Raw genomic sequence first — 24902 nt, 5'->3', positions numbered from 1 at the left:
AAAACCTCGTGTGAATAGTCTTTCTTCATTTTTGAACTGTTTTGTGATTGGGCAAACGGAACAAAAAGACTATTCATGGTATTGCTGTGAGAGCAGCTGCCCTGCTGTACTGATGGCCTGCCAGCTTTTGACCACTTTATTCAGTACACTGCACAGAGGAACAGGTGCCTCACTTATACACACACACACACACATATATGTAGGCAAACGTGGCTGCCCAGAAGAGCTGACAGCACTTCCTCTGGTAGACCTACATTTAGTCCAGGAGAGGGAGTGTAATGATTTAGTGGCGTGGACCCGAAAGCAGACGGAGACGGAAAGCTATTTCAAAACAATATAAATTTATTTACAAAAAATGTGTAACATAAAACGACTTCCCAAAAGTGGGAAGCGATAGGGGATAGATGGAGGAATAGGAGGAAAATTGTCCTTGCAGCTACTGCGGGGGTGACTCGGCAGGTCGGCGGAAATCCAGAGTGGAAACAACTCACGAACGTGGCACAGGAGATCCCAGGAGAATAGGGAGACCGGAACAGCCAAGGAGTTGAAGACCAGCAGGAGACGTGACGACCTGGAGCGGAGACGAACGGGTAAGTAACTTTGTAAGGTAAGTACAGCGAGAGAGCTAGCAGCATGTCTTTACCCATGTAAGTTTGAAAACGATCTGACACCGGTGAGGAGAAATGGCTCCGCCTTTAAGCCCTGCTGATTATACATCTGATGCAGGTGAGGAGGAGCCGCGCAGGTGTAAGTGATCACCGGTGTCTGGGAACTGGGTCAGCCACGCCCCCTGCAGAGTCAGAGGAGAGGGGAAAGAGCAGCAGCCACAAAAAACAACACTAATAATAAAATTGAGGAGAAGGTGCAGGTGGAATCGTAACAGTACCTCCCCCTCAAAGAGCGCCTCCTGGCGCTAGGCCAGGCTTATCCGGGTGGGTCCTATGGAAGTCCCTCAGCAAGTCTTTGTCCAGGAAGAAATGGCGTGGGACCCAAGATCTCTCCTCCGGGCCGTACCCCTTCCAGTCGACGAGGTACTGGTGACCCCGGCCCCTGCGTCGGCTGTCCAGGATACGCCTGGCTGTGTAGGCCTCCCCCCCGTCGATAAACCTGGGTGGAGGAGGAGGGTTGGAGGGTGGGACCAGGTCCGACTCCTCCACTGGTTTTAGGAGTGAGACGTGGAAGGTCGGGTGGACTCGTAAAGCTCTAGGAAGCTTCAGGCGGGCGGCGGACCTGTTGACCATCCGCTCGATGATGAACGGCCCAATGAAACGAGGTGCCAACTTCCGGGACTCGACCTGCAGGGGAAGGTCTTTAGAGGACAGCCATACCTTTTGTCCCGGGCGATAGTCTGGAGCCGGGATGCGGTGGCGATTGGCCTGCCTCTGGCTCTGGATGGAAGATCGTTGAAGGGATGACCGGACCTGTCTCCACACCGCGTGGCACCGGCGAAGGTAGGTCTGGACAGAAGGAACGGCGACCTCCTCCTCCTGGAAGTCGAAGAGGGGTGGTTGGTAGCCCAGGGTCGCCATGAATGGAGAGATGCCGGTAGATGCGGAGACCAGGGAATTGTGCGCGTATTCCACCCATGGAAGCATGGAACTCCAGGAGGCGGGGTGGCGGGCGGCGACACAACGAAGGGCACTCTCCATGCTCTGGTTGGCCCGTTCTGTTTGGCCGTTAGACTGGGGGTGATAGCCCGACGTGAGGCTGGTGGACGCCCCCAGCGCCGAGCAGAACGCCTTCCAGACCTGGGAGGTGAACTGAGGCCCTCTGTCCGAGACGATGTCCTGCGGGAACCCGTGGAGTCTGAAGACGTGTTCGACCAGTAGGTCCCCCGTCTCGATGGCAGTTGGGAGCTTGGTGAGCGGTATATAGTGGACGGACTTCGAAAACCGGTCCACCACCGTCAGGACCGTGGTGTTTAGGCGAGACGGTGGTAGACCAGTAACGAAGTCCACCGCAATGTGGGACCAGGGACGACGTGGGATGGAGAGTGGCTGCAGGAGACCAGCTGGAGGGCGGTTCGAGGTCTTCCCTCGGGCACAGACGGGACAGGCTCGGACGAACTCGGCAGTGTCCTGAGGCATGGAGGACCACCAAAATCGCTGGCGGAGGAACCGGAGAGTGCGATTGAGGCCGGGATGACATGTGAGCTTAGAGCCATGCGCCCACTGTAACACCTCCGAACGTGCCGCGCCCGGGACGAAGAGCCGATTGGGAGGACCGTCCCCTGGGTCTGGTTCCTCTCTTTGGGCTAGACGAACCCTCTCCTCCACCGGCCAGGAAGCGGCTCCCACGATGCAAGCTGGGGGAATGATCGGCTCGGGAGACAGAGAAGGTGGATCAGGTGAGAATAGTCGTGATAGTGCGTCCGGTTTAACGTTCCTTGACCCAGGTCGGAAGGTAAGGGTAAAAACAAATCTCCCCAGGAACAGGGCCCAACGTGCCTGCCTGGAGTTGAGACGTTTAGCGTCTCGTAAATAAGATAAGTTTTTATGGTCTGTCCAAACGATAAAAGGAAAAGACGCACCTTCCAACCAGTGCCGCCACTCTTGGAGTGCCAGCACGACCGCCAACAGCTCCCTGTTCCCCACGTCATAGTTCGCCTCGGCCGGAGAAAGGCGTCGGCTGAAGAAAGCGCATGGGTGCAGCTTTTGGTCGGCAGGCGAGCGTTGTGAGAGAACGGCTCCCACTCCAGTGTCGGAGGCGTCGACCTCGACAACAAACTGTAGGGAAGAGTCAGGGTGGGAGAGGATAGGTGCAGATGTGAACAGTACCTTGAGTCTCTGGAAGGAGTTCTCGGCGTCATCGGACCAGCAGAATGGTTGCAGCGGAGAGGTGAGTCGAGTGAGGGGTCCAGCCACCTTGCTGTAGTCCCGGATGAATCGCCGGTAGAAGTTCGCGAAACCCAGGAATCGCTGCAGCTGCTTCCGGTTGGAGGGGGTCGGCCAGTCCCTCACCGCACTGATCTTGGCCGGATCTGGAGACAGCTTACCCTGGTCGATAATGAAGCCTAGGAACGGAACTGATGAAGCGTGGAAGACGCACTTCTCTGCCTTGGCATACAGTTTGTTCTCCAGCAGTCTTTGCAGCACCATGCGGACATGCTGGACGTGTTCCTGCTCGGACTCCGAGAAGATGAGGATGTCATCCAAATACACGAACAGGAATTTGTCCAGCATGTCACGCAGAATGTCATTGACTAGGTGCTGAAAGACTGCTGGAGCGTTTGTTAATCCAAAAGGCATGACAAGGTATTCAAAATGTCCCATTGGCGTGTTGAAGGCGGTCTTCCATTCATCGCCCTCTCTGATGCGAACCAGATGGTACGCGTTGCGAAGGTCGAGTTTGGAAAATATTTTAGCCTTGCACAGAGGGCTGAAGGCAGCGTCCATAAGCGGCAGCGCGTATTTGTTGTGGACCGTGATCTCATTGAGACCACGATAGTCGATACACGGGCGCAGGGTACCATCTTTCTTCTGAACGAAGAAGAAACCGGCTCCGACAGGGGATGAAGAGGGACGAATGAGACCAGCGGCCAGAGACTGGTTGACGTATTCCTCCATGCATGAGCGTTCGGTCTGGGAGAGGTTATACAGCCGTCGGGAAGGTAATGTGGACCCCGGAAGCAGGTCAATGCCGCAGTCGTATGGTCGATGGGGAGGAAGTGAGAGAGCCAAGTCCTTGGAGAACACCTCCCCGAGGTCGTGGTACGCCGCCGGAATCGTGGAAAGATCTGGTGGCTTGGGAACCGGAACCGGAGAGGTCGAAGGAGCGGGCAGTGCTGAGCGGAGGCAGCGGGAGTGACATGGAACGCTCCAGCTGGAGAGTTGCCCAGACGACCAGTCGAACCGGGGATTGTGGAGCGCCAACCAGGGCAGGCCCAGCACGATCGGGGAGGAAGACGACGGAATCAGGAACAATTGAAGCAGCTCGTGGTGGTTGCCGGACAGGACCAGGGCGATGGGTCTGGTGCGAAGAGTGACTGTGGCCAGGATCTTGCCGTCGAGGTCGTGGATCTCCTTCGGAGTCTCGAGCGGGATCGTGGGGATCCCGGCCTGGAGGGCAGTGTCCAAGTCCAGGAAACAGTCGTCTGCGCCAGAATCGACCAGACAGGGGAGCGTGATCGACTTCTGGTCCCACCGGAGTTGACCTGGGAGGATCACACGTCTCTTTGTGGCACGGGAAACGGCACCGCCTGCCAACACTCCTGCGTGTGTCGGAGGGCTTAGTCCTTTTGGGCGTACTGGACAGTTTGCCCGTTGATGGCCCAGTTCGCCGCAGTAGAGGCAGGCCCCGCTTCTCACCCTCACCGTCCGCTCCGCGGAGGTGAGTCGAGTACGCCCCAGCTGCATCGGTTCAGGTGAACCAGGAAAGGTAGAAAAAGGAGGCAGAGGAATGGGAACCGGATTGTGGGGACGTGAGTGGCTAGTGACGCGCCGGCTACTCGCCGTTCTCTCTCGATCCCTCTCCTCGATGCGATTATCGAGCATGATACACAAGGCAATGAGTGAATCTAAATCGTGGGCGTCGTTCCGTGTTGCTAGTTCATCGCGTATTTCTCTATTCAGATTTCTAACGAACATAGCGCGCAGCGCCGCGTCGTTCCACGAACTCTCCGCAGCGTGAATGCGGAACTGAATAGAAAAATCAGCCACCGATGAATTACCCTGTTTGGTGTTGATTAGTTTGGAGGAAATATCGGACTCCTGAGGAGAGTGATCGAAAACTTTGCACAACTGGCTGGTGAACGACGAGTAACTAACTGAAGCGGGGGCTGCGTTGGATAGCGTGGCCGTTGCCCACTGAGCGGCTCGCCCCGACAATAAGTTTACCACGAAGGCAATTCTGGCGTTGTCATCGGGGTAGGTGCGTGGTTGTAAGCTAAAAACTAGCGAACATTGAAAAAGGAAGCTTGTGCATTTACCAATCTCCCCGGAGAATCGTTCGGGGATGGGAACAAAAGGTTCCCGCGGCGAACTAGTGGAAGTGGCTAAGCTAGCGCTACTAGCCGCAACTACCCGCTCCGCGCTAGCGGACACGGAAGTGGCGGAGGCTACGGGAGGGTTAGCCGACCTAGCAGCATTAGCCATGAGTTCGCGGAGTGAAAGGGAGACCTTCGAAAGCATCTGACTATGGCGCCCGATGAGTACGCCCTGGGCGGAAATAGCCTGCTTAAACGCGTCAACGTCCGCCGGGTCCATGTTGGTCAGATCGTTATGTAATGATTTAGTGGCGTGGACCCGAAAGCAGACGGAGACGGAAAGCTATTTCAAAACAATATAAATTTATTTACAAAAAATGTGTAACATAAAACGACTTCCCAAAAGTGGGAAGCGATAGGGGATAGATGGAGGAATAGGAGGAAAATTGTCCTTGCAGCTACTGCGGGGGTGACTCGGCAGGTCGGCGGAAATCCAGAGTGGAAACAACTCACGAACGTGGCACAGGAGATCCCAGGAGAATAGGGAGACCGGAACAGCCAAGGAGTTGAAGACCAGCAGGAGACGTGACGACCTGGAGCGGAGACGAACGGGTAAGTAACTTTGTAAGGTAAGTACAGCGAGAGAGCTAGCAGCATGTCTTTACCCATGTAAGTTTGAAAACGATCTGACACCGGTGAGGAGAAATGGCTCCGCCTTTAAGCCCTGCTGATTATACATCTGATGCAGGTGAGGAGGAGCCGCGCAGGTGTAAGTGATCACCGGTGTCTGGGAACTGGGTCAGCCACGCCCCCTGCAGAGTCAGAGGAGAGGGGAAAGAGCAGCAGCCACAAAAAACAACACTAATAATAAAATTGAGGAGAAGGTGCAGGTGGAATCGTAACAGGGAGAGGCTGCTGAATTCTTCAGCTTCGTTGACCGCTAAACCTCAGATGTTGATGCTCAGGTACAATGATAGGCCTGTCTGAGCTTCATAAGGGGACCTGAAATATTCATGTGTCAGGAGTGAGTCCAGTGTGACTTCTGCTGAGGCGGCAGACAGTGTCTATGTCTGGACAGAGGCCAAGACGTCCAGACGGACTTCATCCCTTTTCAGACAGACACTGTTTTTTATTAATGTCACCACTACCAAGCCGGTGTCCCGTATTGTCTCAAATCAAATCAAACCAAACCTGTTTTGATTTAAATAAAGTGGGCAGTGAGTGTATTTTCTCAATGTTTTACTACACAGATAAGCACAACAAGGCCAAAGCAGATCAGCTGTGAAACATCAGATGGTAAACTGCTGGAAATATTCAAAAAATAACATGCAGGTAGAATCATTATATATTTTTTCAGGGATACTCATTTTCTCTGCTGTTTGATTTCTCAGGTCTCCCTCTTCAAACACACATCACACCAGACAGTCAACTTAATATTAACCAAATTATTAAAAGATTCAGGGGAAAAGAATGTGAGTGGCTTGTGAGTGAATATTGGGAGTGAGTTCACCAAGATAAGCAGTAGGTGGGGCAAAGCTCCCCATTGAAGAATAAGGAGAAGTTCCTTGAAGATGTCACAATCCACACTCACTCACTCATTCATTCCTGCAAGTTCCCGTGTTTTCCCTGCTGCTCCGTGTCTTTGCTCTATCTCTGCAGGGGGCGTGGTTGACCTACATTCCGGATGACGCTGTTGATCACCGCACCTGCGCATCTCCACCCAGCTGCTCCTGATATCAAATCAGGAGCACTACTTCAGCGGGAACCAGCGGTGACTTCAGCGTCAGAGGGTAGTTTCGCTACCGCCGGACCGCCACGTCTCCTGCTTACAGCAAAGACACGGAAGCTCCACGATCGCCACTCTCCTGGGTTCGTCTCCGACTTCCGCCATTCTGCCTACTTCCCTCCTCGTCGCCTCCTCGTCAGACGATGTGCCGTTCTTCACGGATCCCCCTGTCTCCGGTGAATCCACACCATCTATCTTCACATCCGCTGAGACGTCGCTACTTCCTCATTCGTCCTGTGGAGGACGTTTCAGCTACTCACCTCTTCTCCAGAGCTTCTACACCCCGAGTGAGTTTGTTCCAGTCGGAACACAACGAGGAACTTTAATCTGCCACAGAGGAACGGCGTTTCCTTCACCACCACTGCAGACTGACTCACTCACACACACATACCTACCTGTTGTTGTACAAACTTACCCTTTGGCTTTAATAAAGTCCTTTAAACTGTCCTCGTGGCTCTGTCTGCATCCGGGTCCTCTGTATAATAGTCATCGGTTTCTCCGTAAAGAGAAACCGTAACATTACGATCTGACCATAATGGACCCGGCAGACAGCGAGGCAGTGGGACGGGCGCTAACAGCTCACGGCGTGCTAATCGGAAGACATGACACCGTACTCGTGGAGATAGCGACTTCTGTACAAGAGCTAACTGCTAGCGTAAATCACCTGCTTCGTCCGCCACCACCCAGTGCACCCCCAGTAAATGTTGTTCCACTACTTCAGCCCCTCGGGGTTTCAGCTCGGGAACCATTCGTTCCTATTCCCGAACGTTTTTCTGGCGAGCTAAACCACTGTGCCAGTTTCTTGTTTCAAGTGTCCTTGGTGTTCGATTTACAACCCACCACTTATCCCACCGATAATGCTAGAATCACGTTTCTTGTTAACCTGCTATCTGGAAGAGCTGCACAGTGGGCGGCCGCCAGATTTACTAATCCCACTACGAGACCTACATAATTTTCTGCGTTTGCTAATGAGCTACGTCAGGTTTTCGATCACCCGTCTCAGAGTAACGACATCGCTAATGGCCTGCTAAGTCTCAGACAGGGTAACTCGTCTGTAGCTGACTACTCCGTAAACTTCCGTATTCTCGCCGCGGAGAGCAGATGGAACAATACCGCCCTTCGGGGCATTTTTTTACGCAGTCTTAACGACGATTTGCGTGACGAACTAGCAACACACGACGAAGTAATAGATCTTGAAACTGCTATTTCCATAGCCATTAAGTTAGATGGTATATTACGGGAGAAGCGACACTCGTTACCTGCACCTCCATTTTACAGTCAGCCTTCTTCTAGTCACCCTCACCCCACACACTCATCATCCAACACTCACATTCCTGACACCGAGCCCATGCAGCTGGGTCGAACTCGACTCACCCCCTCCGAGAGGCAACGTCGGCTCAAATCCGGAGCATGTATCTACTGTGGACAATCGGGTCATCTCATCTCTGTCTGTCCCCTCCGTCCAAAAGACTAAGCTCACCAGCACACGCAGGAGTGCTGGTGAGCGCCCTCACCACCCAACCCCTCTGGCGTTCCGGAGGCTTACCACGACCTTGCCGACGTGTTCTCCAAGGACCGGGCTCCCTCCCTGCCACCACACCGTCGCTGCGACTGCGCCATTGACCTACTTCCTGGCTCTTCTCTTCCTTCCCGACGCCTTTACAACCTCTCCCGCTCCGAACGTTTGAGCATGGAAGAATAGGTCAACCAGTCGCTGTCATCAGGGTTGATTCGCCCATCCTCGTCCCCCGTCGGTGCGGGGTTCTTCTTTGTCCAAAAGAAGGACGGATCCTTCAGGCCCTGCATCAATTACGGGGGCTGAATGACATTAGGGTTAAGAACCGGTACGCTCTTCCTCTCCTCGATGTCGCTTTCTGCCCTCTGAGTAAAGCACGTTTTTTCTCTAAACTGGACTTACGTAACGCTTATCACCTCGTCCGGATTAAGGAGGGCGATGAGTGGAAGACCGCATTTAACACTCCCCTAGGACACTTTGAATATCTCGTCAAGGCCTTCGGACTAACCAACGCTCCAGCGGTGTTTCAACACCTTGTAAATGACCCAGGCGACCAGAAGCTTCATCCCTGCGCCTTCTTCAGCCGTCGCCTATCACCTGCGGAGAAGAATTACGACGTGGGGAACAAGGAGCTCCTGGCTGTCGTCCTGGCATTGCAGGAATGGCGACACTGGCTTGAGGGGACCGCCCAACCTTTCGTGGTCTGGACCGATCATAAGAACTTGGCCTACCTCCGTGACGCTAAACAGCTCAATTCTCGGCAGGCTCGATGGGCTCTTTTCTTGGGCTGGTTTAACTTCTCATTGACATTCCGACAGACGCCCTGTCTCGTCTCTACTCCCCTGACCCTCCGGAGCAGGAACCCTACCCGATCCTTCCTCCCTCCTGCATCCTGGGCACAGCATCTTGGCCAGTGGAGACGAGAGTTCGCCGAGCGCAACGAACCGAACCTGATCCTGGGGGTGGTCCTCCTAACCGGCTTTTTGTTACCACGGCCATGAGATCCGAGGTACTCCAGTGGGGACACTCGTTGAAATTGGCTTGCCACCCAGGAACTTCACGCACTTGCCAATTCCTCAGGCAACGTTTTTGGTGGCCAACTCTCTCCCAGGACACAGCCGCCTTCGTCTCTGCTTGTCCCACCTGCGCCCGGGGGAAGACGTGGAACCACGCTCCTGCAGGACTGCTGAACCCCCTCTCAATCCCCCACCGCCCATGGTCCCACATAGCAATTGACTTTGTCACTGGGCTTCCCCCCTCTGACACTAACACCACGGTCCTGACAGTGGTCGATCGCTTCACCAAGAGCCCCCAATGTTGACCTACATTCCAGATGACGTTGTTGATCACCGCACCTGCGCATCTTCACCCAGCTGCTCCTGATATCAAATCAGGAGCACTACTTAAGCGGGAACCAGCGGTGACTCCAGCGTCAGATCGTAGTTTCGCTACCGCCGGTCGCCACGTCTCCTGCTTACGGCAAAGACACGGAAGCTCCACGATTGCCACTCTCCTGGGTTCGTCTCCGACTTCCGCCATTCTGCCTGCTTCCCTCCTCGTCGCCTCCTCGTCAGACGCTGTGCCTTTCTTCACGGATCCCCCTGTCTCCGGTGAATCCTCACCATCTATCTTCACATCCGCTGAGACGTCGCTACTTCCTCATTCGTCCTGTGGAGGACGTTTCAGCTACTCACCTCTTCTCCAGAGCTTCTACACCCCGAGTGAGTTTGTTCCAGTCGGAACACAACGACGAACTTTAATCTGCCACAGAGGAATGGCGTTTCCTTCACCACTGCTGCAAACTGACTCACTCACAAACACATACACATACCTACTTGTTGTACATACTTACCCTTTGGCTTTAATAAAGTCCTTTAAACTGTCCTTGTGGCTCTGTCTGCATCAGGGTCCTCTGTATAATAGTCATAACAGAAGATGCAAAATCAAAATGCTGCTTCCATCTGTCATAATATTCGTTTCTTGCACTAAGTCATGGAATGTTGTAGTTTCCTCATGGAACCACACACTCTTCCTCTTGTCTGTCATTTTTCTAGTGCTGTGAAATGTCGAAGCTGAAGTGAAGTTTCAGTTGCAGGATCATCATCCCTTATTTGCTGAACCTGTTTCCATTGCACTTATCTGCAATATGTCAAAATGTCCACCTCCATAAAGAGTAAAACCTTCAACTAGTTTATTATCCATTTACCTTTTCACCATCCTCTTGCTCCTCTCCACACCCTTTCACTGTGATACATTAACCATGCACAAGCTGTAACAGAAAGCTGGGGCCACAGGCACATCAGTGCCATGACGATAATGAATTATGGCAAAATAGGCCCATCTGAGAGGTGGCCTCCTTTAACACTCACAGCTAATCAGTGGATCTATTCACAGCCAAGTGTGACTATCAGCCTAGATAACTAGAAACCAGGAGAAAACATATTTTTCTTCTATTTATAGCAACAAGAAATCCCCTAAAGATATGTCACTTTTGACTGGCTTTTTAACTCGATGATTCGGCTGAGCAGCAGCAGGACAAGCGCTGGTTTGTTTGAGGCATCTCTTACGGTGAATTAGTCAGTTTATTCCAGACCAGACTGCAACTATGTCAGACATGAAAGCACTCACACAAGAGCAACAAGGACAGACGTCTGCTCCAGAGTTCCCATGTTCCAAGACAGGCTGCGTGACATACACTCACCAGCAACATTATTAGGTACACCTCTTTGACTACTAGTTAACACACATATCTAATTAGCCAATCACATGGAAGCAAGTCAAGATGATCATGCTGAGGTTTGAACTGAACTTTAGAACAGCAGATCATCCTGCTCCGGGCACTAGTCCGGGCACATCCGGTTGCGTACATTGAACCGGGTCAAAGTCATAAAAGGGACTGCGGTGAGGAGTCGTGAAGAAGCTATTTTTGTTAAAACAATGTTTTGATAATGAATAGCAGTGCATCCACCATTCCAGAGGGGGGAGCTGCGCTTCTGAGAGCAGGTGTGCTGAATATGTCGCTTCCCGGTACTGGCCAATCACAAGACTCTGTCTTCTGGGTGAGAGAGTCGAGTCTCAAATCTAGCGGCTGGGAAACACCGTCAGAAAAGAGGATTTCTATCGGCTCGTTTACAGCAACTAGGAGGTTTTTGACCATAAAAACAAGTAAATGTATGTAAGTAGACCTCCATAACTAACATATATGTCCAACAGGACCACTCTATGTGAGCTTTAATGTGATAATGATAATGCCTTGTCAGAGCATATTGACTAGAATAAAATGACATTTCCACTGATAACTTCAAACAGGCCTACGCTGTCGGGGGCCGACAGCAAGGGGTATATCCGCGAACTTGTCCAATCCTCAACTTTCCAATATACCCAAAGTATACGCACTCGCACCTGCCACTAACTGTTTTAATTAATTATTAATCAATTCAATAAAATAACTGTTAAATATTATGATATAATGCTGACTACACTTTATACATGTTCAAAGTATCCATATAAACTCAATATTGAACACAGAATACCTGAACTCATAAATTTCTCTCTAGTTTTTAATAAAACTAGTTAACCTATTATACCATGTTAAATATTATGAATATTAAAATGCTAACCACACCTGCCATATCTTCAAAGTGTCCAAATATCATGAAAAAGCATACACTTTGTTTATTAAATTTCATGAAAAAGCATACAATATGTTCAAACTTTCCATTCAATGCATTAATAAAGAACTGGGAATGAAGACATCTCTAAACCCACATGTCAAACACCAGGTTCCTTAAAGTGTCCTGTGTACCAAATAAAGTGGACAGTGAGTATAAATCCCAGAGAGCAGAAAGTCTTATGTACTGTAGGTTTGGCCAATATGTGCACTGTACTGCACAGTTTATGACGCTTTGTCAAATAGTTACACAAGTATGTGTAGCACAAAGCACCTTTATAACCTTGAGATTAAGTTATATTAACTATAGGCCACAGTTTTACACACACACACACACACACACACACACACACACACACACACACACACACACACACACACACACACACACACACACACAAACGCTCCCTACCCTACAAGTCACCAACCACAACAAAGAACAGTTTATTGCAAAAACTTGTTTCAAACTGGCTGCCAGGCCCAGGCTTAATCAAGCAACGTGCACAGTAATGTTATTACATCAGAAACTAAATCCAGACTTCTGGTTATCCACATAGCAAAGTCCACTCAAAGCAGCTGTGCCATTATAACAGACAGATTGTCCCCTGGACAAAAAAAAGTGGCACCTCAAGGTCTCACATTCTGCTGCATGGTGGTTTAATAAGCAGATGTGAGAGTGGACAGGGTTCACTGAGAGGGGAACTCCACTGATTTCACACATTAAGAGGTCAGTTTACTTGTCACAAGCTACAGTGGTAGCTTTTAACCACATCTCACAGTTTTCAACTGCTTTTTGAGCTGCTTTTATTGAGGTTAAAGTTGAAAGCTTGATGTAAATCTAGTGAGAGAAACTAGAGTGGACTTATTTGGAGATCAGGCTGTGTCATGTCTTGACTGAAGAAGATTTTGTCAAGTCCAAACAAACGCACCCTGATGACATCACAGCCAAAGAGAAAGTCTGCTGTACACTGGGGCATTTGGACTGGAAGATCTGAATGTGTACCACACATACAGAAGCGTATTGCATTCAGTTGAAAAAAAAAAAAAAAAGGCTCCTGACTAATATTTTCTTTCCTGTTTTTCTGTCTAATTCTTTTTCTGTTTTTCGGAATAATATCTTTTTTGGTTTGTTTTTCAGAGTAATGCATCACCTCTGCCAAGGAGTTTATCTTTTCGCCGGAGTTCGTTGTTTTGTTTGTTTGTCTGTCTGTTAGTTAGCAACATAACTCGAAAAGTCACGGACGGATTTCGATGACATTTTCTATGTCCGCAATGGGACCAGGAACAAGTGATTACATTTTGGGCGTGATCTGTAGAAGCTATCACTGGTTACAACACTCACTGTCTGACCATAACGTTATCACTGTTATAACACTCGGTGTCTGACTCAGGCGTGCTGACAGAGTGTATTTTGTTGGCACTGCGCCTACAACTTTTTCACAGCATTTTCCCCCTAAATGATCAGACTAAAATATTCAAAACTAGAAAAGCACTCGACCCTGTCGGAGGTCTGCGCTCTCGGAGTCCGGTACGGTAGATAGTTGATGAGGCATGTATGTGCGGGACGGAGTCACAATAGCTCTATGGGAGTCACTTGCAGGTCGGAGGTTCTCGCGAGAAAAAAAAAACAGGGGGAAATTTTTTTGCAAGAAAAACAGAAAAAAAGGACTCCGAAAACCAGAAAAAAATATTAGTCAGAAAAACAGAAAATGAGTTAGTTAAATTAGTTAAAGTTTTTTGTTTTTTTTCAACTGAATGCAATACGCTTCTGTACACACAGAGATGGAATAATAGAATAATAAAAACATTTGCTACTTTTATTTTATTTTTATTTTTTTTAAAAGGTTCGGTCTGTAAGAACTAATCACATTTAAATGATGCAACTACTCAATCCCCCCTTTTCGAAGCACATGAGGGATCTACGGTGGCCTTCACATTGTTCTTTGTTTGTGTAGTAAGCTTTGCTTCAACACACAAGCTTGTTTGTCGATTAGGATTGCTGTCACAACATGGAGGCTCATAATGGCAGCCACTCTAAAGAAAAAATAGTGACTAAAGTTCATATAAAAGGCTATGAAAACCAAAATATACACTTACATACTAGTAGTGTGCTACATACTGTAACTTTAAGCATGTTCCATATGAGTTTATTATTCTGTGCATCTGTTATGTCCTAGTTGTTTTTTCTGTACATGGCAGCGAAGAGTATGCACCAAGTGTGAAGGAAACTGATCCAGATCGAATGGATTTGGACATTTGGACAGTCATCCGAGCGGCGTGCTGGCTTACACTTCATGCTGATTACAACACAGACTATCTGCTCGTCTGTCACATGCTTTGTGTGAGAGAGCTGTGGACTGGATCACCTTATATAACAACACACTATTCTGCTCATCTGCTTAATCTGACCCTCAGTGGATAACGGGGTCAGAGGCAGAACAGTATTTTACAGCTACAATCCTAATATGTTATTCCCAATCCCGATTTTGCTGAAAATTTAGTCCCATCCAGCAACAACGTGCATCCTCGTGTGTCGCACGCTTTGACAAACGTCCTCGCAAAGGAAGACTCACCCCGGCTTCGCTTCTTGTGCTTGGCATTACCACGTTGCCCTGACCACTCTCCTTATCCCACTTAACATTGTTGCATTGTTAGCATGTCAATACTACACTCCGTGAGTGATGCTACTATTGTGTTGAATACATAACAACAGGAAACAGTAATGGCAGGCGTTTTCGATTGGACGCTGCGTGACACACTTAAGGCCCTCTTGATCCTCTCTTTTTGACTGAGTTGTCGGGGCTTTTTCCCACTCGACCTCCTGTAACAAAAGAGCCTCCCTAAATTTATCACGCTAGACAAACCCCTTTAAGTTAATTACTCAGCACCAAGGACAACAAATCTGATGTGTGCTGACATGAAAACACTCAGCGTGGACAGGGCAGAGGGAGTGGACTGCCCGGGGGCAGCCGCTGCCTCAGTAAGAGCATCTCTGTGAGATTGTTGCAGCACTCAGCGGGGCAAAGAGCAGAAGGGGGTGAAAAAGACAGGGAGGGCCTACATACAAAAAAACATTGCTGCGAGAAACCACAAAGGCAATAGGTTAATGTTAAAGGTGCCATATGTAAGAATGTGGCCAAAAACGGTTACTACATTCAAATGCAAAATACCGAGGTCTTTTAGGTTTCGTTTTATGACGTAATTGACAACCCGTGGTTGTTTTGACTCTACTGACTGCAATGATTGGTAGGCGGCGGTAGGTGGCGCCACATGCCAAAACATGATTTTAAAAACATAAACATGATTTGCAGTCTGCAAAATATTTTTTTTATGCAAATATTTTGGCTGTGCTGTTGTTGGTGAGTTTAGTTTGTTATATGAACATTATTCCTGAGTCTATGTGACATATTAGGAGGATTTTATGGCCAGTTGCTTTAGATTGATTACATAATGCACCTTTAAAGATCAGTGTATTTTTACGTCTGTCCAAACATAGATAGTTGAGGTTTTTTGAAGTGTAGTTGTTTGAGTTATTGACAAATTATTGACACCAACTTTGCTCAGCACTCGCTCTGAAAACATGGCTGACAGCAGAGGAAAAATCGCATTCATTCTCCTGCAACAAATTTCATAGAGAGAATCTGCATTTTTTTTTGGCTGCGTGACATAGGAGTTCGTCTATTGCTGTCTCATTTAGTAGGTTTGTGCCACATCACAATATATCACTTGAATTTAATAATGGCGGCAGCAGTGGATCAACAATTTCCGTGTGCATTGATTTCAAAATCAAATCAAAATTTTCTCTATGGACTTTGGTGTGTGAGCAGTTTACAAATTTCCAACCAGACAAAGCTGTGTGATGGAGAGTAAAAGTGGCAAACATATTATTTGTATATCATAGACTTCATCAGGCATAAAATGTATTAGGTGAGCCTTTTGTTCACACAATGGGGTCAGTGTTAATAATGTGTCAATATTTCAAACAACCATACATTCAAAACTTGAACTATGCCTTTAAACTTTGTTCTGATACAAACTACAGTCACACAATGTGATATGGAAGGGGAAGGAAAATAAAATTCTCACTAATGGAATGCAATGACATTTGTTAAGATATTTCAAACCAGGTTTCTTTTTTTGTTTTGTCAACCCAAGAAAACCTCTAAATAAGTCTATATTGAAAAATAATAATAACAATAATAATAAAGTGCATAACATGCCATGAGCGACAACCATAGAACAGGTATGTGGTTCATTCATAACCATCTGTAATGACATTTAAAACCTATGTTAAACTTTTAAAGTATTATTTTGAACGTTTACATTTTCAATTCTTAAATTACTTCTTAAATTACTCTCCATTGGTCGAAGGCCTGGCAAAGTCAAAACCAAACTGATCAACCATAACAATACCATGAGTTGCAGATGCACATTACACATCAATTTTTCTAGACTGAGGTCAGCCAGAGTGTGCTGAGGCATCTCCAAGTGATGCGTGATCAGTGGGTGGGGTTTTAATGTGTTATTTATTACTTTATAATCAATACACATCAGAAGACTTTTCTGCTTTTAATCCTGAAAATGAAAGGCTTGGGGGTGAGGGGCACCTGTAAGTTGTGCAGCGTAACTTACCCAGATCTCCTTGAAGACTGTTGTCATGGGAGGTCCTGCTAGATGTGGTGGAGTCCCCATCGCTGGGCCAGACCTGGCCTGTTTTACGGCCCCTGATGACATCAGACCCCATCGCATGCTCCTTCAGATGCTTCTGAGAGAGAGGTGTGGGGGGGCTGCTGCTGTCAAAGGACTTCTGGGAAGGCGAGCGGCTCTTCTCCCTGTATAGCGGATAGGTAGTGGGACTGGGGGACACATGGCTGGACTGGCCTGAGGAGAAGTCCTCCTCACTGGATGTCAAGTTCTCATTGGAGCTGCAGTCTGGTGTGTAGCCTCCTCCTATGTCATCAAAACTGCCAGGAGAGTATGAGCGCCTGGGCCAGGTCAGATGCTCATCCTCCTCTATGCTGTGGCCCCTAATGTGGATGACCCGGGTGTCCCCGTCGGCCATCATTCCTCCAACATACACACTAGTGTATGGCTGGCACTCGGATGGCTGTCGCTCAGACTTTCCCCCAGTGGTGGGGGTCACACTGCTCTTCAGGAATTGTGAGTTAACCTCTGCATATTCATATGATCCGTTATGGCTACACTTCCCCTCAATGGATCTGCCTCTCTGAACAGCTTTGCTGACATCTCCTGTGGCAGTTGACAAGTTCCCTGGGAGGGAGTGCAAGGACCTTTTACGCTCTATCTGCATCGCCTGACAACCCAGGGTACTTATCTTGTCCGAGACCTCTCTGTCATTAACTTTGACCAGCCCTCGCTCATGATGGTACTCCATGTTCACGTAGAAGGGCTTCTCCTGGCCGCCCACCGTCTGCAACCCTCTGCCATCGCCATCTGTGTGAGAGTTGGCTCTCCTGATGCGCTCAAAGTTGGACCTCAGAGCTGCCACCGAGCCTGTGCCCACTGGGAAATCAGGCGTATCTGACTCGTGACCGACCGGTGACACCTCAACCTTCTGTTTGGCAGGGGAAGGACCATGCACCTCTCCTTCTGCATGTTGTTTACACCTCACTGTCTTCACATTTCCTCTCTGCTGCTGCTCCTCCTCATCTGCACGGGACCTCTGGCTGTCTGGACCACAGTGCAGGTCTCCATCTGTCCTCTGGGGTGTCCCTTGAAACCCCCATCTCTGCCCATCATAAGACTTCCTCTCTTTTGCCAGTAGAGTCTGCAGGTAGATCATCCGAAAGCGCTCCTTGTTCACTTCCTTCTCCAGCTGCCTGATGGATGTCTTGCATTTGTCCAGCTCCTGTTCAATGTCCCCCATTGAGTTCAGAGCCATGCACGGGGGGTCAGACTCTGGGAACTGGGCTCTCCATGCCTCCACAAACCCCACAGGTTCAACCATTTTGATCAATTACGCATAAAATGTTCACTCAACTAACACATACCAACATTTGTGAAGAATGAACTTGACTTTAAAACTTAAAGGCTCCATGGTGTCACACTTCAGAGAGTAAAGTGTTCTCAAAAGGGACAGAAACCGCGTTCAGTCTTTACTCACAAACTATATAAAAAGTGTGTGAGTAAAATAAAATCCCTCAGGTCCGTGTGAGTTTCTCTCCTTCTCCCTCTTTTCTCCGCAGACTTGCTTCTGTCCTCGTCTGTGTTTGGTGTCACTCTGCCTCGCTCTGCGCTGCTGCTTTTAGTCAGCAGCACAAAGAGGAGGAGCCACATGGATGAGACTGGAGCCTGCACACAGGAGCAGGAAAACAGTGATTCGTTTTGTGTGTGTTTGTTTTGTTTAAAAGTCATGTCTCGAAAACCAAACTATCTGATAGGGGGATTCACAGTAGGACATGTTGAAAGATGCGGTGACAGTGATGAAACACATGATTAGGTGCCCAATGCATTTATAAAGTAGTCGGGGATTGTATAAAGTCCAGTAAATGAAACAAGCTAATAAACAGGTTATAAAGAGTAATATCCCCACTGTGCTGTGACCTCGAGCGTTTGGTAGAGCAAGGTTTTGTGTCGAGTCTGCCGAAGTTTTCTGCTTCAAAACATCAATTTTCGTTATTAACCTCAAACTCAACATTGTTTTTCTTCTGAATTACTCTTTTAAAAAAACAAAACAAAACAAAAAAAAACGATTGAACGTGTTATTCTTACCCTTTTGCTCGTGTCGTGTCACACCGGCTATAGTTACACAGCAGTACACTTGTCCACTTACGGTTGTTTTTCGTCTGAGGTAACTGAACTTCATTGTGTTTCAAAGGCTGACAATGGCGCCACCTGACGGTTCAAACGTTCACACGACTGTCGTGTCCAATAGCATGTAACTGCAGGCTCGTAGGCAGCAGTTTCAGGCCCGCCAGCAGTTTGAAGCCCGCAGTATTAGCCCCTCGTTTATTTCACGACAGCGCCACTTAGTGACTGGGCGGTGAAACTACTTGTAATTCAACTTGGCTGCTTGGAGTTGCACGTTTGTGAAGGCAATTTGTGAAATTTCATTACCAATCAAACCTCACCAAAATAGAAACAGCAACCAAACGAATTTGAACAAATTAATTTATAACAGAATGATTAACTTATACAGATATGACATTTAACAAATACAAATAAAAACATGCTTTATGAAGCAGGTGAAGTCTCCCCATTTATCATCTGGACTCTTACAGAACAATTTAATATATTTTGATAATTACCAATGCTGTTAATTTAGGGAAGCTCCGACATAATGCTCTGACATAAACCTTACATTGGGTGGTGGACTAATACATTTGTTAAGCACTGTATATAAAATCATGATTTATGACTTTTGTAAGTTTGCAAATTCATTTATCTAAGACTACAAGTATGTCTACAAATGTGCACAGTTTCATGATTTTCCTTTGTACATCATTGATGTTTGGATAAGAAATTTCAGTTAAATATATCATATATGTTATCAAATAACACAGTGATATTTGAGAAGTGAAATAAAGTTTATATGATTTACAGAAAGTCTGCAAGAATTATTTAAACAAAATTAAGCATGTGCATAAGATTAGGCACCACAAAAGAAAACATTTGTGCATCCTCCTTTTGCAGAAATAACTAAACACTTCCTATAGCTTCCAATAAAAATCTGGATTCTGGCTGAAGGCATTTCATGGACCGTTCTTCTTTACAAAACATCTCCAGTTCAGTCAGGTTTGATGGTTTCCGAGCATGGACAGTCCACTTTAAATCACACCACAAATGTTCAATAATATTCAGGTCTGGGGGCAGAGATGTTCATTCCAGAATGTTGTATTTGTTCCTCTGCTTGAATGCCTTAGTAGATTTTGAGCAGCGTTTAGGGTTGTTGTCTTGTTGAAAGATCCAGCCCCAGTAAGACTTCACCTTTGTCACTGATTCCTGGACATTGTTCTCCAGAATCTGCTGATATTGAGTGGAATCCATGCGACCCTCAACTTTAACAAGATTCCCAGTCCCTGCACTGGCCACACAGCCCCACAGCATGATGGAACCACCACCAAATTTGACTGTAGGTAGCAAGTGTTTTTCTTAAAATGCTGTGTCTTTTTCCACCATGCATAACGCCCCTTGTTTTGCCCAAATAACTCTATTTTAGTTTCATCAGTCCACAGCACCTTATTCCAAAATGAAGCTGGCTTGTCCAAATGTGCTTTAGCATACCTCAAGCGACTCTGTTTGTGGCGGGTGCAGAGAAAAGGCTTTTTCTGCATTACTCTTCCATGCAGCATCTCCTTGTGTAAAGTGCGCTGAATAGTTGAACGATGCACAGTGACACCATCTGCAGCAAGTTGATGTTGTAGGTCTTTGGAGCTGGTCTGTGGGTCGACTGTGACTGTTCTCACCATCCTTCGCCTCTGCTTATCTGAGATTTTTCTTGGTCTGCCACTTCGGGCCTTAACTAGAACTGTGCCTGTGGTCTTCACATTCCAATTCTTCCAATATTATATAGATTCTGAATTAACATTTCTTCTCAGGACAAAAAAAAAATCTGAGTAAACTTTTATTGTAAAGTTGTTTTTTCACTTCAAGTCTGTTTCTCAGGCCTCTGGACAGTTGCATGAACTGTTTTATCTAAACTGGACTTCTGACCACTAATTTGGTGCCATAACAGAAAACATAATCACATTGATGAGATTTAAAGAGAGATATTTTAGATAAGCGAAAATAAGTGAATAAGCGAAATAAGTGAAAATCAAATCATAGATGATGAATTATAACTTCCACTACATAAATAACAATCTTCTACCTCCAATTTAAATATCTTTCTCATAAATTTGTTCAAAGGATAAATGTCATTTAGAGTTTTGAAGTGGACTTCCTTATATTTTGGAGGAATAGGAACCTTTAAAATGTTGTTTATTGTAGTCTTTGAGATTAAGTGTGCTTCTTGCAATATAAGGGTACACGGTATTAACTCAGTATTGTCTCAGAAACTTATTGTTACACTTTTTGTCTAATAGGTCCACCCCATCTATTCTAATCCCATGTAATCTTGGTGTACATAAATTAACTACATTATTTCTTATTGACTGGATGAGGACATTTGGGATTACTTTTTTTCACTTTGTTATAAATCTCCACGGAACACCAGAGATCATACTTTGTCCAAAACCAACATGTTACCATTCCCATCCATCATAAGTAGTATTACTTACACCGTTGCACGTGCATGTGCAGTGTTCATTATTCATTAAAGCGGACGTAGACTGGAAGTTCCAATTTTTAGTGTGTATCTGCGTCATTACCTTGTTTAAGAAGCCCTGAAGGTTCTAAACAAACAGTTCAGCCACTGCTGAGAACGCTGTGTTTTATTGTAATCTCTGGGTCTGACTTGGGTCAAAGTCATAAAAGGGACTGCGGCGGGGAGTCGTGAAGAAGCTATTTTTAAACATTGTTAAAACAATGTTTTGATAATGAGTAGCAGTGCATCCACCGTTCCAGAGGGGGGAGCTGAGCTTCTGAGAGCGGGCGTGCTAATTATGTCACTTCCAGGTATTGGTACGGACGTGACTTTTTGAGTTAAGTTGCTAATTAACAGACAGACAGACTCCAGCGAAAACACCTCCTTGGGGGAGGTCAATATGCTTGAATGAATGAATAAGTTCGGGAAGTGTGTTAAAGAGCATTAATTAATTTAATTTAATCTCTTTCACACACACAATATTTTTTTTTTAAGTAATATGCCACTATCATATGTAGAATAGACCAAATTTGTTTTTCAATCCAATCTTCCACAAACATAGATTTCCTTCTGTTAACTCTATTGTTCCACAGTGGAACATTATGAGGGCTGCAATTATGTTTGAAAGACAATTTCCACTTTAACAATACTTGATAATAACTTGACAATACTACTTGAAAATACTGGTGAAATCTTGAGAGTTTCATGGGTAACCAAGAAACTTCAAAATCACACACTAATAAGAATTGAATACCTCCCACTTTCTTAAAGACAAGATGAGGTTCTGCAAACCAGATTTCCTGCCCATGTTTCCAAAAGGATTGTTACCATTTGATTTTTAACATTACATTTATAATTTTAAAATCAATTGTGTTCATTGATTGTCCTGTAAAAATCCTTTACCAAATCCCTGGTTTGATATCATGATGTTTTTTTTTCCATACGAAATGAAATTGGTTCTATTAATTTATTTTACAATCTTTGGAGGAATTGCGAGGGAATATGCTGGATAGATCAGTCTCAATAAGGATTCAAGTTTAGGTAACATTGTTCGACCAAATGCAGTTAAATCTCTCTACAACCAAATATATAAAGATTTTTTACATTTATCTATGATATCAAGGATTCTTCTTCTCACTCACATCAGAGCTTTTGGTTAGCCAGATATTTTACATTGTTTTTTATGGGAATGTTACAGAATGAAGACTCAGGACAACTGTGGATACTCATAGGTTCACATTTATCCAGATTCAAAATGTGTTATATCATCAGCTAATTGACGTATTATTAAATTGTGATTGTCTATCTCTAGTCCTTTAATGTATGAATTCTTAACAGCTATTGCTAATAATTCTGCCTCAACAAAAAATAACAAGGGTGAGATACTGCAACCTTGTCTAATGCCTCTTTCTGCCCTGTATCTGCGACAGTGCCTTCAGAGAGGGAAACACAGCTGTTAATATCTGTGTCTATCATCGTGATCATATCCATAAATAAATTGCACCATCTTAATGTGTCCGGAAGTCAGAAACGTTTTTTTGGCATATGCGCTGGGTGAGCAGCTCCATAGGAATGAACGGAGCCTAAGGGGCGGTGCTCTATCCAGATATTATAATACATCCATGCCTGCTCCATGTTGAGCTCACATTTCCTGGTTCCCTCCCTCTCAGATCTGAAGTCCGATGATGGGGGGAGCTCAGACTCTTTCCACTTCTGAGGAAGTGAAACCTCAGACAGACGTTGTGACTGAGAGGTGAAATGGAGAAGACAGGAGTTCAACAGCTGAGGGACACCTCCTCTTGTTCGATCTGTTAGGATCAACTGAAGGCTCCAGTGACTCTTTCCTGTGCACGCAGCTACTGTATGAACTGTATAAAAAACACTGGGACACAGAGGATAAGAAGACGGTCTACAGCTGCCCCCAGTGCAGAGAGACCTTCAGACTGAGGCCTGAATTGAAGAAAAACATAATTTTAGCAAATTTAGTGGAAGGGATCAGGAAGACTGGACTTAAAGCTGCTCTTGCCGATTACTGCTATGCAGGACCTGAAGATGTGACCTGTGACAGCTGCAGGAAAAGGAAACTGAAAGCTCTCAAGTCCTGTTAGGTTTGTTTGGCCTCTCACAGTTAGGAACACCTTGATTCTCATTATCAATCACCTCCATTAAAGAAACACAAACTGGTGGAGCCCTCCAAGAATCTCCAGGAAAACATCTGTGAAGCAGCTTTCACTTACACAGGATCACACCCAATTTCTCCTCAACTACCGCTCACTAACGCTAATCCAGCATCAACGTTCCTTCCTCTAAGATGCTTTGATGACATGACAGCCACTGTGGCAACGGTCAGAGGTCAACTACAGGACATCCTGACCAAGACACGGACAAACATCTCACTGGCTGTGACTCAAGAAGATGTTTTACTGCCACAACCAGAGTCCAAGACCAGAGCTGAATTTATCAGATATTCACAGGAAATTACACTGGATCAAAACACAACAAACATGTGGCTGTTATTGTCTGAGGGAAACAGAAAAGTATCATTATTGAAGGAAAGAGTCTTTTTCACCCAGACAGATTCACAAATGTGTGTCAGGTCCTGAGTAGAGAGAGTTTGACTGGGCATTGTTACTGGGAGGTGGAGTGGAGAGGAAGAGGAGTTGATGTAGCAGTGACATACGAGAACATCAGCATCGGGTGAATGTGGAATTGGATTCAATGACAAATCTTGGGCTTTAGTTTGTAACCAAAACAATTGTGATTTTTCGTCACAACAGTATCAGTGTTCAAGCACGGTTTGTCCTCCAGAGTAGAAGTTTATCTGGACCACAGTGCAGGTCTTTTGTTCTTCTACAGACCCTCTGACACCATGACTCTATCTATCTATCTATCTATCTATCTATCTATCTATCTATCTATCTATCTATCTATCTATCTATCTATCTATCTATCTATCTATCTATCTATCTATCTATCTATCTATCTATCTATCTATCTATCTATCTATCTATCTATTGTTGTTGTCTTGGTGTTCCTACTCATCATCATCATCGTCATCGGCGAACACTCGTAGTCGAGTATGTCTGTCCTCCTTCTTGGTCCTTATGGGTCTTCAGGTGGGCGAAGAGGCCAATCCTGGACCCACATACTTTGATGCAATGTGGGCATGGGTGGGCAGTGGTGGTTGTAGGTTTTGGTAGAACCTTTTTAGTGGAGGTGATCTCTTTTTTTTGTCTGCGCTTCTGCTCTGCAGCACTGTGGAGATCGTTGCTGTACTGTGCAACCCCATCACGGACAGTTTGCTTCCAGGCGGCCTTGTTCATGGCTGTAGACTCCCAGGTTTTAAGGCATATATGGCACTTCTTGAGATTATCCTTGATGTTATCTTTGTACCTTTTCTTTTGGCCTCCAGGGGCACGCTTTCTTTGGGCAAGCTGTAAGTAGAGGACTTGTTTGGGGAGGCAAGAGTCAGGCATCCCTGTGGCAGCTGGTTCCCTGTAAGTTGGAGGATGGCTGCAATGAAGATGGAGAACAGTGATGGTGCAATAACACATCCCTGCTTGACCCCTGTGTCAACCCGAAAGGGTTCCGTTTCATCTCCAAAGCCAGTCAATACAGTGGCAGACATTTGTCGTACAGTTGACGTATAGCAGCCGCAACACTTGGATGTATTTTTCTGGGCAGCCAATTTTTGCCAGGACCAGTCAGAGGGCCCGACAGTAGACTGAGTCAAAGGCTTTG

General features: G+C 46.4%; 1 protein-coding gene across 1 annotated transcript in view; it reads right to left on the bottom strand.

Annotated features, from left to right (window-relative positions):
- LOC310924703 (breakpoint cluster region protein) overlaps nucleotides 1–17983 on the bottom strand; it is a 51558-nt gene extending 33575 nt beyond the window's left edge. The window contains exon 1 of the mRNA XM_083886507.1: nucleotides 16529–17983. Within this exon, the coding sequence (XP_083742633.1) occupies nucleotides 16529–17864 (1336 nt within the window). The 5' untranslated portion in view covers nucleotides 17865–17983. The remainder of the gene's footprint in view (nucleotides 1–16528) is intronic.
- Nucleotides 17984–24902: the final 6919 nt, after the last annotated feature.

Source organism: Microchirus variegatus (assembly GCF_963457635.1).
Source record: "Microchirus variegatus genome assembly, chromosome: 3".
In the NCBI taxonomy this organism is placed as follows: domain Eukaryota; kingdom Metazoa; phylum Chordata; class Actinopteri; order Pleuronectiformes; family Soleidae; genus Microchirus; species Microchirus variegatus.
Note: the sequence above shows the minus strand (reverse complement) of the source record. Positions and strands in the feature narration are given on the sequence as shown.